Source organism: Phyllobates terribilis, unplaced genomic scaffold (genome assembly GCF_046119375.1).
Source record: "Phyllobates terribilis strain yellow unplaced genomic scaffold, ASM4611937v1 Scaffold_14__1_contigs__length_39327217, whole genome shotgun sequence".
NCBI lineage: Eukaryota > Metazoa > Chordata > Amphibia > Anura > Dendrobatidae > Phyllobates > Phyllobates terribilis.
Window position 1 is genome coordinate 32,517,319 of NW_027362774.1, and position 14,831 is coordinate 32,532,149.

The 14,831-nt window shown below is 54.5% G+C and overlaps 1 protein-coding gene across 2 annotated transcripts in view; it reads right to left on the bottom strand.

The window, feature by feature from the left end:
- Positions 1 to 9,289: 9,289 nt before the first annotated feature.
- COQ9 (coenzyme Q9) overlaps positions 9,290 to 14,831 on the bottom strand; it is a 41,198-nt gene continuing 35,656 nt past the window's right edge. For both annotated transcript variants that reach the window (XM_073659870.1, XM_073659871.1), the window contains exons 6-9: positions 10,234 to 10,338; positions 9,979 to 10,134; positions 9,567 to 9,620; positions 9,290 to 9,365 (exon numbers count right to left, since the gene is read on the bottom strand). In XM_073659870.1, coding sequence (XP_073515971.1) covers positions 9,330 to 9,365; positions 9,567 to 9,620; positions 9,979 to 10,134; positions 10,234 to 10,338 — 351 coding nt within the window. In that variant the 3' untranslated portion in view covers positions 9,290 to 9,329. The remainder of the gene's footprint in view (positions 9,366 to 9,566; positions 9,621 to 9,978; positions 10,135 to 10,233; positions 10,339 to 14,831) is intronic.

Below are 14,831 nucleotides of genomic sequence, written 5' to 3' on the forward strand. Positions count from 1 at the left end.
AGCCACAGCTCCTTGAGGAGACCCTTTGACCGTCCAGTCCCTGCACCCCCCCGGCTCAGCTCCTTGAGAAGACCCTTTGACCGTCCAGTTCCTGCACCCCCCCGGCTCAGCTCCTTGAGAAGACCCTTTGACCGTCCAGTCTCAGCCACCCCAGCTCAGCTCCTTGAAGAGACCCTTTAACCGTGCAGTTCCAGCCACCCTGACACAGCTCCTTGAGGAGCCCCTTGGACCATGCAGTCCCAGCCACCCCGGCTCAGCTCCTTCAGGAGCCCCTTGGACCGTTCAGTCCAGCCACCCCGGCTCAGCTACTTGAGGAGACCCTTTGACCGTCCAGTCCCTGCCACCCTGGCACAGCTCCTTGATGAGCCCCTTGGACCGTCCAGTCCCTGCCACCCTAGGACAGCTCCTTGATGACACCCTTTGACCGTCCAGTCCCAGCCACCCTGACACAGCTCCTTGAGGCGATCCTTTGACCGTCCAGTCCCAGCCACCCTGGCACAGCTCCTTGATGACACCCTTTGACCGTCCAGTCCCAGCCACCCCGGCACAGCTCCTTGAGGAGACCCTTTGACCGTCCAGTTCCAGCCACCCCGGCACAGCTCCTTGATGAGACCCTTTGACTGTCCAGTCCCAGCCACCCCGGCACAGCTCCATGATGAGACCCTTTGACCGTCCAGTTCCAGCCACCCCGGCACAGCTCCTTGAGGAGACCCTTTGACCGTCCACTCCCAGCCACCCCGGCACAGCTCCTTGATGAGACCCTTTGACCGTCCAGTCCCAGCCACCCCAGCACAGCTCCTTTATGAGCCCCTCTGACCGTCCAGTTCCAGCCACAGCTCCTTGAGGAGACCATTTGACCGTCCAGTTCCAGCCACCCTGACCCAGCTCCTTGAGGAGACCCTTTGACCGTCCAGTTCCAGCCACCCCGACACAGCACCTTAAGGAGACCCTTTGACCGTCCAGTCCCAGCTTCCTCGGCTCAGCTCCTTGATGAGCCCCTTTGACGGTCCAGTCCCAGCCACAGTTCCTTGAGGAGACCCTTTGACCGTCCAGTTCCAGCCATCCCAGCACATCTCCTTGAGGAGACCCTTTGACCGCCCAGTCCCAGCCACCCCGGCACAGCTCCTTGAGGAGACCCTTTAACCGTCCAGTTCCAGCCATCCCAGCACATCTCCTTGAGGAGACCCTTTGACCGCCCAGTCCCAGCCACCCCGGCACAGCTCCTTGATGAGACCCTTTAACCGTCCAGTTCCAGCCATCACGGAACATCTCCTTGAGGAGACCCCTTAACTGTCCAGTTCCAGCCACCCCGACACAGCTCCTTGATGAGACCCTTTTACCGTCCAGTCCCAGCCACCCCGGCACAGCTCCTTGATGACACCCTTTGACGGTCCAGTCCCAGCCACCCCGGCACAGCTCCTTGATGACACCCATTGACGGTCCAGTCCCAGCCACCCCGGCACAGCTCCTTGAGGAGACCCTTTGACCCTCCAGTCCCAGCCACCCCAGCCCAGCTCCTTCATGAGCCCCTTTGACCGTCCAGTTCCCGCCACCCCGGCACATCTCCTTGAGGAGACTCTTTGACAGTCCTGTTCCACCCCCCCCCCCACTGGCTCAGCTCCTTGAGGAGACCCTTTGATCGTCCAGTTCCAGCCACCCCGACACAGCACCTTGAGGAGACCCTTTGACCGTCCAGTCCCAGCTTCTTCGGCTCAGCTCCTTGAGGAGACCCTTTGACCGTGCAGTACCAGCCACCCCGGCACAGCTCCTTGATGAGACCCTTTGACCATCCAGTCCCAGCCACAGTTCCTTGAGGAGACCCTTTGACCTTCCAGTTCCAGCCATCCCAGCACATCTCCTTGAGGAGACCCTTTGACCGTCCAGTTCCAGCCATCCCAGCACATCTCCTGGAGGAGACCCTTTGACCGCCCAGTCCCAGCCATCCCAGCACATCTCCTTGAGGAGACCCTTTGACCGCCCAGTCCCAGCCACCCCGGCACAGCTCCTTGATGAGACCCTTTAACCATCCAGTTCCAGCCATCCAGGCACATCTCCTTGAGGAGACCCTTTGACCGCCCAGTCCCAGCCACCCCGGCACAGCTCCTTGATGACTCCTTTTGACCGTCCAGTCCCAGCCCCCCCAGCACAGCTCCTTGATGACACCCTTTGACGGTCCAGTCCCAGCCACCCTGGCACAGCTCCTTGAGGATACCCTTTGACCCTCCAGTCCCAGCCACCCCAGCACAGCTCCTTCATGAGCCCCTTTGACCGTCCAGTTCCCGCCACCCCGGCACATCTCCTTGAGGAGACCCTTTGACCTTCCAGTCCCAGCCATCCCAGCACATCTCCTTGAGGAGACCCTTTGACCTTCCAGTTCCAGCCATCCCAGCACATCTCCTTGATGAGACCCTTTAACCGTCCAGTTCCAGCCATCCCGGCACATCTCCTTCATGAGGCCCTTTGACCGTCCAGTTCCAGCCACCCTGGCACAGCTCCTTGATGAGACCCTTTGACCATCCAGTCCCAGCCACCCCGGCACAGCTCCTTGATGACACCCTTTGACCGTCCAGTCCCAGCCACCCCGGCACAGCTCCTTGAGGAGACCCTTTGACCGTCCAGTCCCAGCCACCCCAGCTCAGCTCCTTGAAGAGACCCTTTGACGGTCCAGTTCCAGCCACCCCGGCACAGCTCCTTGATGAGACCCTTTGACCGCCCAGTTCCAGCCACCCCGGCACAGCTCCTTGATGAGACCCTTTGACCGTCCAGTCCCAGCCACCCCGGTACAGCTCCTTGATGACATCGTTTGACCGACTAGTTCCAGCCACCCCGGCACAGCTCCTTGAGGAGACCCTTTGACCCTCCAGTCCCAGCCACCCCAGCACAGCTCCTTGAGGAGACCCTTTGACCGTCCAGTTCCAGCCACAGCTCCTTGAGGATACCATTTGAACGTCCAGTCCCAGTCCCAGCCCCCCCCCTAGTTCAGCTTCTTGAGGAGACCCTTTGCCCGTCCAGTTCCAGCCACCCTGACCCAGCTCCTTGAGGAGACCCTTTGACCGTCCAGTCCCAGCCAACCCGGCTCAGCTCTTTGAGCAGCCCCTTGGACCGTCCAGTCCCTGGCACAGCTCTTTGAGGAGCCCCTTGGACCGTCCAGTCCCAGCCACCCTGGCACAGCTCCTTGATGAGACCCTTTGACCGTCCAGTTCCAGCCACCCCGACACAGCTCTTTGAGGAGACCCTTTGACCGTCCAGTCCCAGCTTCTTCGGCTCAGGTCCTTGAGGAGACCCTTTGACCGTGCAGTACCAGCCACCCCGGCACAGCTCCTTGAAGAGACCGTTTGACCGTCCAGTCCCAGCCATCCTGGCACAGCTCCTTGATGAGACCCTTTGACCGTCCAGTCCCAGCCACAGTTCCTTGAGGAGACCCTTTGACCTTCCAGTTCCAGCCATCCCAGCACATCTCCTTGAGGAGACCCTTTGACCGTCCAGTTCCAGCCATCCTAGCACATCTCCTTGAGGAGACCCTTTGACCGCCCAGTCCCAGCCACCCCGGCACAGCTCCTTGATGAGACCCTTTAACCATCCAGTTCCAGCCATCCCGGCACATCTCCTTGAGGAGACCCTTTGACGGTCCAGTCCCAGCCACCCTGGCACAGCTCCTTGAGGATACCCTTTGACCCTCCAGTCCCAGCCACCCCAGCACAGCTCCTTCATGAGCCCCTTTGACCGTCCAGTTCCCGCCACCCCGGCACATCTCCTTGAGGAGACCCTTTGACCTTCCAGTCCCAGCCACCCCGGCACAGCTCCTTGAGGAGACCCTTTGACCGTCCAGTTCCAGCCACCTCGGCACAGCTCCTTGATGAGACCCTTTTACCATCCAGTTCCAGCCACCCCGGCACAGCTCCTTGAGGAGACACTTTGACCATCTAGTCCCAGCCACCCCGGCACAGCTCCTTGATGACACCTTTTGACCGACTAGTTCCAGCCACCCCGGCACAGCTCCTTGAGGAGACCCTTTGACCCTCCAGTCCCAGCCACCCCAGCTCAGCTCCTTGATGAGCCCCTTCGACCATCCAGTCCCAGCCACCCCGGCTCAGCTCCTTGAGGAGACGGTTTGAGTCCAGTCCCAGCACCCCCCCCCCCACTGCTCAGCTCCTTGATGAGACCCTTTAACCGTCCAGTTCCAGCCACCCTGACACAGCTCCTTGAGGAGACCCTTTGACCGTGCAGTCCCAGCCAACCCGGCTCAGCTCCTTGAGGAGCCCCTTGGACCGTCCAGTCCCAGCCACCCCGGCACAGCTAATTGATGAGCCCCTTGGACGGTCGAGTCCCAGCCACCCCGGCTCAGGTCCTTGAGGAGACCCTTTGACCGTGCAGTACCATCCACCCCGGCACAGCTCATTGAAGAGACCCTTTGACCGTCCAGTCCCAGCCACCCCGGCACAGCTCCTTGATGAGACCCTTTGACCGTCCAGTCCCAGCCATCCTGGCACAGCTCCTTGATGAGACCCTTTGACCGTCCAGTCCCAGCCACCCCGGCACAGCTCCTTGATGAGACCCTTTGACCGTCCAGTCCCAGCCACCCCGGCACAGCTCCTTGACGACACCCTTTGACCGTCCAGTTCCAGCCACCCCGGCACAGCTCCTTGAGGAGACCCTTTGACCGTCCAGTTCCAGCCACCCCGGCACAGCTACTTGAGGAGACCCTTTGACCGTCCAGTTCCAGCCACCCCCCACTGGCTCAGCTCCTTGAGGATACCCTTTGACCGTCCAGTTCCAGCCACCCCAGCTCAGCTCCTTGAGGAGACCCTTTGACCGTGCAGTACCAGCCACCCCGGCACAGCTCATTGAAGAGACCCTTTGACCGTCCAGTCCCAGCCACCCCGGCACAGCTCCTTGATGAGACCCTTTGACCGTCCAGTCCCAGCCATCCTGGCACAGCTCCTTGATGAGACCCTTTGACCGTCCAGTCCCAGCCACCCCGGCACAGCTCCTTGACGACACCCTTTGACCGTCCAGTCCCAGCCACCCCGGCACAGCTCCTTGAGGAGACCCTTTGACCTTCCAGTTCCAGCCATCCCAGCACATCTCCTTGAGGAGACCCTTTGACCTTCCAGTTCCAGCCATCCCAGCACATCTCCTTGAGGAGACCCTTTGACCTTCCAGTTCCAGCCATCCCAGCACATCTCCTTGAGGAGACCCTTTGACCTTCCAGTTCCAGCCATCCCAGCACATCTCCTTGAGGAGACCCTTTGACCTTCCAGTTCCAGCCATCCCAGCACATCTCCTTGAGGAGACCCTTTGACCTTCCAGTTCCAGCCATCCCAGCACATCTCCTTGAGGAGACCCTTTGACCTTCCAGTTCCAGCCATCCCAGCACATCTCCTTGATGAGACCCTTTAACCGTCCAGTTCCAGCCATCCCGGCACATCTCCTTGATGAGACCCTTTGACCGTCCAGTCCCAGCCACCCCAGCTCAGCTCCTTGAGGAGACCCTTTGACGGTCCAGTTCCAGCCACCCCGGCACAGCTCCTTGATGAGACCCTTTGACCGTCCAGTCCCAGCCACCCCGGAACAGATCCTTGAGGAGACCCTTTGACAGTCCAGTGCCAGCCACCCCGGCACAGCTCCTTGATGACATCGTTTGACCGACTAGTTCCAGCCACCCCGGCACAGCTCCTTGAGGAGACCCTTTGACCGTCCAGTTCCAGCCACCCCGGCACATCTCCTTGAGCCCCTTTGACCGTCCAGTTCCAGCCACAGCTCCTTGAGGAGACCATTTGAACGTCCAGTCCCAGCCCCCCCCCCTAGTTCAGCTTCTTGAGGAGACCCTTTGCCCGTCCAGTTCCAGCCACCCTGACCCAGCTCCTTGAGGAGACCCTTTGACCGTCCAGTCCCAGCCCCCCTGGCTCAGCTCCTTGAGGAGACCCTTTGACCGTGCAGTCCCAGCCACCCCGGCTCAGCTCCTTGATGAGCCCCTTCGACCATCCAGTCCCAGCCACCCCGGCTCAGCTCTTTGAGGAGACCCTTTGACGGTCCAGTTCCAGCCACCCTGACCCAGCTCCTTGAGGAGATCCTTTGACCGTCCAGTCCCAGCACCCCCCCAGCTCAGCTCCTTGAGGAGACCCTTTAACCGTCCAGTTCCAGCCACCCTGACACAGCTCCTTGAGGAGACCCTTTGACCGTGCAGTCCCAGCCAACCCGGCTCAGCTCTTTGAGGAGCCCCTTGGACCGTCCAGTCCCTGCACCCCCCCGGCTCAGCTCCTTGAGGAGATCCTTTGACCGTGCAGTCCCAGCCACCCCAGCACAGCTCCTTTATGAGCCCCTCTGACCGTCCAGTTCCAGCCACAGCTCCTTGAGGAGACCCTTTGACGGTCCTGTTCCAGCCACCCTGACCCAGCTACTTGAGACCGTTTGACCTTCCAGTCGCAGCCCCCCCCCCCACTGGCTCAGCTCCTTGAGGAGTCCCTTTGACCGTCCAGTTCCAGCCACCCCAGCACAGCTCCTTGATGAGAACCTTTTACCGTCCAGTCCCACCCACCCCGGCACAGCTCCTTGATGACACCCTTTGACGGTCCAGTCCCACCCACCCCGGCACAGCTCCTTGAGGAGACCCTTTGACAGGTCCAGTCCCAGCCACCCCGGCACAGCTCCTTGATGACACCCTTTGAAGGACTAGTCCCAGCCACCCCGGCACAGCTCCTTGAGGAGACCCTTTGACCCTCCAGTCCCAGCCACCCCGGCTCAGCTCCTTGATGAGACCCTTTGACCGTACAGTCCCAGCCACCCTGGCACAGCTCCTTGATGAGCCCCTTGGACCGTCCAGTCCCAGCCACCCCCTGGCACAGCTCCTTGAGGAGACCCTTTGACCTTCCAGTTCCAGCCATCCCAGCACATCTCCTTGAGGAGACCCTTTGACCTTCCAGTTCCAGCCATCCCAGCACATCTCCTTGAGGAGACCCTTTGACCTTCCAGTTCCAGCCATCCCAGCACATCTCCTTGAGGAGACCCTTTGACCTTCCAGTTCCAGCCATCCCAGCACATCTCCTTGATGAGACCCTTTAACCGTCCAGTTCCAGCCATCCCGGCACATCTCCTTGATGAGACCCTTTGACCGTCCAGTCCCAGCCACCCCAGCTCAGCTCCTTGAGGAGACCCTTTGACGGTCCAGTTCCAGCCACCCCGGCACAGCTCCTTGATGAGACCCTTTGACCGTCCAGTCCCAGCCACCCCGGAACAGATCCTTGAGGAGACCCTTTGACAGTCCAGTGCCAGCCACCCCGGCACAGCTCCTTGATGACATCGTTTGACCGACTAGTTCCAGCCACCCCGGCACAGCTCCTTGAGGAGACCCTTTGACCGTCCAGTTCCAGCCACCCCGGCACATCTCCTTGAGCCCCTTTGACCGTCCAGTTCCAGCCACAGCTCCTTGAGGAGACCATTTGAACGTCCAGTCCCAGCCCCCCCCCCCTAGTTCAGCTTCTTGAGGAGACCCTTTGCCCGTCCAGTTCCAGCCACCCTGACCCAGCTCCTTGAGGAGACCCTTTGACCGTCCAGTCCCAGCCCCCCTGGCTCAGCTCCTTGAGGAGACCCTTTGACCGTGCAGTCCCAGCCACCCTGGCTCAGCTCCTTGATGAGCCCCTTCGACCATCCAGTCCCAGCCACCCCGGCTCAGCTCTTTGAGGAGACCCTTTGACGGTCCAGTTCCAGCCACCCTGACCCAGCTCCTTGAGGAGATCCTTTGACCGTCCAGTCCCAGCACCCCCCCAGCTCAGCTCCTTGAGGAGACCCTTTAACCGTCCAGTTCCAGCCACCCTGACACAGCTCCTTGAGGAGACCCTTTGACCGTGCAGTCCCAGCCAACCCGGCTCAGCTCTTTGAGGAGCCCCTTGGACCGTCCAGTCCCTGCACCCCCCCGGCTCAGCTCCTTGAGGAGATCCTTTGACCGTGCAGTCCCAGCCACCCCAGCACAGCTCCTTTATGAGCCCCTCTGACCGTCCAGTTCCAGCCACAGCTCCTTGAGGAGACCCTTTGACGGTCCTGTTCCAGCCACCCTGACCCAGCTACTTGAGACCGTTTGACCTTCCAGTCGCAGCCCCCCCCCCACTGGCTCAGCTCCTTGAGGAGTCCCTTTGACCGTCCAGTTCCAGCCACCCCAGCACAGCTCCTTGATGAGAACCTTTTACCGTCCAGTCCCACCCACCCCGGCACAGCTCCTTGATGACACCCTTTGACGGTCCAGTCCCAGCCACCCCAGCTCAGCTCCTTGAGGAGACCCTTTGACCGTCCAGTCCCAGCCACCCCAGCACAGCTCCTTGATGAGACCCTTTTACCGTCCAGTCCCACCCACCCTGGCACAGCTCCTTGATGACACCCTTTGACGGTCCAGTCCCAGCCACCCCAGCTCAGCTCCTTGAGGAGACCCTTTGACCGTCCAGTCCCAGCCACCCCGGCACAGCTCCTTGATGAGACCCTTTGACCGTCCACTCCCAGCCAACCTGGCACAGCTCCTTGAGGAGACTCTTTGACCTTCCAGTCCCAGCCACCCCGGCACAGCTCCTTGAGGAAACCCTTTGACCGTCCAGTTCCAGCCACCTCGGCACAGCTCCCCTTGAGGAGACCCTTTGACCATCCAGTTTCCACCTCCCGTCTACTAATTCTCCCACCCCAGTGGACCTGCGCCGTGGAGGTTATTTTTGATATAATATAGGGGGGTGTCACTTTTTGTATTGAACTGAAATAAATTCACTTTTTGATGATATTCTAATTTACTGAGATGCTCCTGTAAGTTTTAACAGCTGCTTAGAAAATCCATCGTGCTGAGGAGCTGTCCGTGCAGCGATCCTCGCACGAGTTATCCAGCAGTCTGTCTCTGCCCTAAAGCTGGGAGGTGGCACGTTACATCCAGATGGGTGAGAGGAACGAATCCGGACTATGATCTGGTATACGGACAAGATACCAAAACCTGTGTCACCGTCCAAAGATATCTGCACCTAATAACCGGGGACAAAACAATACCCCACATGGCGGTATATGAGGCTATATAGCGGGGGCACGCTGATACCCCACATGGCGGTATATGAGGCTATATAGCGGGGGCACGCCGATACCCCACAGGATGGTATATGAGGCTATATAGCGGGGGCACGCCGATACCCCACAGGATGGTATATGAGGCTATATAGCGGGGGCATGCTGATACCCCACATGGCAGTATATAAATGTGAACCTATGGCTTATCCTCGGTATATATAGAGCTCGGCTCCCCTCACACAGTCACTGGACACAGCTGTGCTACACAATCGTTTAATGGGGGATACAGGGGGCGATGTTCACCGGCGCTGGTTCAGACCCGTCAGGTTCTTCAACTGGAAAAGAGGAAAAGACTCAGTGATCTGCCCGTTATAGGATGGAAGCAGAAAAATGCATGAACTCCCCCTATACCACCACCATGTACTGCCGTTATGTCACCTCCATCCTCACCCCCAAATCCATCATCATCATCACTCTGACAAGGAAAGAATAGCCACCATAATGGCTGCTGACCGGACCGGCTGTTGGATACTCACAGTGACAGCGGCGCCCATCAGCCCCTGGATCACGGCTTCTCCAGTGCTGGTCACCTACAACAGAGAATACAATGCGAGAGCGGGAGGTCGGGGGACGCGGCCGAGGACGACGCGAGAGCGGGAGGTCGGGGGACGCGGCCGACGCGAGAGCGGGAGGTCGGGGGACACGGCCGACGCGAGAGCGGGAGGTCGGGGGACGCGGCCGACGCGAGAGCGGGAGGTCGGGGGACGCGGCCGAGGACGACGCGAGAGCGGGAGGTCGGGGGACGCGGCCGAGGACGACGCGAGAGCGGGAGGTCGGGGGACGCGGCCGAGGACGACGCGAGAGCGGGAGGTCGGGGGACGCGGCCGAGGACGACGCGAGAGCGGGAGACCACCACCTTCTCTGGGGATGGAGCAGTGAAGTTAATACCTGTGTGACAGAATCTCCCATGGTCATGGCCTCAGAGATCCGGTTGTGCAGGAAGTTCCAGGTGTCCTCGTAGTCCGGCGACGTGTCCTGCATCATAACCAGCTCCGTGGTATTGTAGATCCCAGCCAGCACCGCCCGCCGCGTGTACCAGCCCACCTGCAGGAGCAACACGTGGGAGAGGGACTAACCAGAGGCAGCCCCAACCCCACCCCACCCCACCGTCACAGGACCACCCACACTGCAGAGGGCACTCACGTCTGTAGACTGGTCGCTGGCATAGTGACAAATGTCATCTACCATCGTCGTCAGGAGCGTCAGACCCGAGGGAAGATTGTACGGCAAAAGGAGAATCCCCATCGCCTAGAAGAGAGAGACATCACTAGGGGGCGCTACACCTGCTGCCATGTATATATAGATATCAGTTATATTATACAGCAGTGACATCACCGCTCTCCAGATATCAGTTATATTATACAGCAGTGACATCACCGCTCCCCAGATATCAGTTATATTATACAGCAGTGACATCACCGCTCTCCAGATATCAGTTATATTATACAGCAGTGACATCACCGCTCTCCAGATATCAGTTATATTATACAGCAGTGACATCACCGCTCTCCAGATATCAGTTATATTATACAGCAGTGACATCACCGCTCTCCAGATATCAGTTATATTATACAGCAGTGACATCACCGCTCTCCAGATATCAGTTATATTATACAGCAGTGACATCACCGCTCTCCAGATATCAGTTATATTATACAGCGGTGACATCACCGCTCTCCAGATATCAGTTATATTATACAGCGGTGACATCACCGCTCTCCAGATATCAGTTATATTATACAGCAGCGACATCACCGCTCTCCAGATATCAGTTATATTATACAGCAGAGACATCACCGCTCTCCAGATATCAGTTATATTATACAGCAGTGACATCACCGCTCTCCAGATATCAGTTATATTATACAGCAGTGACATCACCGCTCCCCAGATATCAGTTATATTATACAGCAGTGACATCACCGCTCTCCAGATATCAGTTATATTATACAGCAGTGACATCACCGCTCCCCAGATATCAGTTATATTATACAGCAGTGACATCACCGCTCTCCAGATATCAGTTATATTATACAGCAGTGACATCACCGCTCCCCAGATATCAGTTATATTATACAGCAGTGACATCACCGCTCCCCAGATATCAGTTATATTATACAGCAGTGACATCACCGCTCCCCAGATATCAGTTATATTATACAGCAGTGACATCACCGCTCTCCAGATATCAGTTATATTATACAGCAGTGACATCACCGCTCTCCAGATATCAGTTATATTATACAGCAGCGACATCACCGCTCCCCAGATATCAGTTATATTATACAGCAGTGACATCACCGCTCTCCAGATATCAGTTATATTATACAGCGGTGACATCACCACTCTCCAGATATCAGTTATATTATACAGCAGAGACATCACCGCTCCCCAGATATCAGTTATATTATACAGCGGTGACATCACCGCTCCCCAGATATCAGTTATATTATACAGCAGTGACATCACCGCTCTCCAGATATCAGTTATATTATACAGCAGTGACATCACCGCTCCCCAGATATCAGTTATATTATACAGCAGAGACATCACCGCTCCCCAGATATCAGTTATATTATACAGCGGTGACATCACCGCTCCCCAGATATCAGTTATATTATACAGCAGTGACATCACCGCTCTCCAGATATCAGTTATATTATACAGCAGTGACATCACCGCTCTCCAGATATCAGTTATATTATACAGAGGTGACATCACCGCTCCCCAGATATCAGTTATATTATACAGCAGTGACATCAGCGCTCCCCAGATATCAGTTATATTATACAGCAGTGACATCACCACCCTCCAGATATCAGTTATATTATACAGCGGTGACATCACCGCTCCCCAGATATCAGTTATATTATACAGCAGAGACATCACCACTCTCCAGATATCAGTTATATTATACAGCAGTGACATCACCACTCCCCAGATATCAGTTATATTATACAGCAGAGACATCACCACTCTCCAGATATCAGTTATATTATACAGCAGAGACATCACCGCTCCCCACATATCAGTTATATTATACAGCAGTGACATCACCACCCTCCAGATATCAGTTATATTATACAGCGGTGACATCACCACTCTCCAGATATCAGTTATATTATACAGCAGAGACATCACCACTCTCCAGATATCAGTTATATTATACAGCAGAGACATCACCGCTCCCCACATATCAGTTATATTATACAGCAGTGACATCACCACCCTCCAGATATCAGTTATATTATATAGAGGTGACATCACCGCTCCCCAGATATCAGTTATATTATACAGCAGAGACATCACCACTCTCCAGATATCAGTTATATTATACAGCAGAGACATCACCGCTCCCCAGATATCAGTTATATTATACAGCAGTGACATCACCACTCTCCAGATATCAGTTATATTATACAGCAGTGACATCACCACTCTCCAGATATCAGTTATATTATACAGCAGTGACATCACCACTCTCCAGATATCAGTTATATTATACAGCGGTGACATCACCGCTCCCCAGATATCAGTTATATTATACAGCAGAGACATCACCACTCTCCAGATATCAGTTATATTATACAGCAGAGACATCACCGCTCCCCAGATATCAGTTATATTATACAGCAGTGACATCACCACTCTCCAGATATCAGTTATATTATACAGCAGTGACATCACCACTCTCCAGATATCAGTTATATTATACAGCAGAGACATCACCGCTCTCCAGATATCAGTTATATTATACAGTGGTGACATCACCGCTCTCCAGATATCAGTTATATTATACAGCAGAGACATCACCACTCTCCAGATATCAGTTATATTATACAGCAGTGACATCACCACTCTCCAGATATCAGTTATATTATACAGCAGAGACATCACCGCTCTCCAGATATCAGTTATATTATACAGTGGTGACATCACCGCTCTCCAGATATCAGTTATATTATACAGCAGTGACATCACCGCTCTCCAGATATCAGTTATATTATACAGCGGTGACATCACCGCTCTCCAGATATCAGTTATATTATACAGCAGTGACATCACCGCTCCCCAGATATCAGTGATATTATACAGCAGTGACATCACCGCTCTCCAGATATCAGTTATATTATACAGCAGAGACATCACCGCTCTCCAGATATCAGTTATATTATACAGCGGTGACATCACCACTCTCCAGATATCAGTTATATTATACAGCAGAGACATCACCACTCTCCAGATATCAGTTATATTATACAGCAGTGACATCACCGCTCTCCAGATATCAGTTATATTATACAGCAGTGACATCACCACTCTCCAGATATCAGTTATATTATACAGTGGTGACATCACCACTCTCCAGATATCAGTTATATTATACAGCAGAGACATCACCACTCTCCAGATATCAGTTATATTATACAGCAGAGACATCACCACTCTCCAGATATCAGTTATATTATACAGCAGTGACATCACCGCTCTCCAGATATCAGTTATATTATACAGCAGAGACATCACCGCTCTCCAGATATCAGTTATATTATACAGCAGAGACATCACCGCTCCCCAGATATCAGTTATATTATACAGCAGTGACATCACCGCTCTCCAGATATCAGTTATATTATACAGCAGAGACATCACCGCTCCCCAGATATCAGTTATATTATACAGCGGTGACATCACCGCTCTCCAGATATCAGTTATATTATACAGCGGTGACATCACCACTCCCCAGATATCAGTTATATTATACAGCGGTGACATCACCGCTCTCCAGATATCAGTTATATTATACAGCAGAGACATCACCGCTCCCCAGATATCAGTTATATTATACAGCGGTGACATCACCACTCTCCAGATATCAGTTATATTATACAGCAGAGACATCACCGCTCCCCAGATATCAGTTATATTATACAGCGGTGACATCACCGCTCTCCAGATATCAGTGATATTATACAGCAGTGACATCACCGCTCTCCAGATATCAGTGATATTATACAGCAGTGACATCACAGCTCCCCAGATATCAGTTATATTATACAGCAGTGACATCACCACTCTCCAGATATCAGTTATATTATACAGCAGAGACATCACCGCTCCCCAGATATCAGTTATATTATACAGCAGAGACATCACCGCTCTCCAGATATCAGTTATATTATACAGCAGTGACATCACCGCTCTCCAGATATCAGTTATATTATACAGCAGAGACATCACCGCTCTCCAGATATCAGTTATATTATACAGCAGTGACATCACCGCTCTCCAGATATCAGTTATATTATACAGCAGAGACATCACCGCTCTCCAGATATCAGTTATATTATACAGCAGTGACATCACCGCTCTCCAGATATCAGTTATATTATACAGCAGTGACATCACCGCTCTCCAGATATCAGTTATATTATACAGCAGTGACATCACCGCTCTCCAGATATCAGTTATATTATACAGCAGTGACATCACCGCTCTCCAGATATCAGTGATATTATACAGCAGAGACATCACCGCTCTCCAGATATCAGGTATATTATACAGCAGTGACATCACCGCTCTCCAGATATCAGTTATATTATACAGCAGTGACATCACCGCTCTCCAGATATCAGTTATATTATACAGCAGTGACATCACCGCTCTCCAGATATCAGTTATATTATACAGCAGTGACATCACCGCTCTCCAGATATCAGTTATATTATACAGCGGTGACA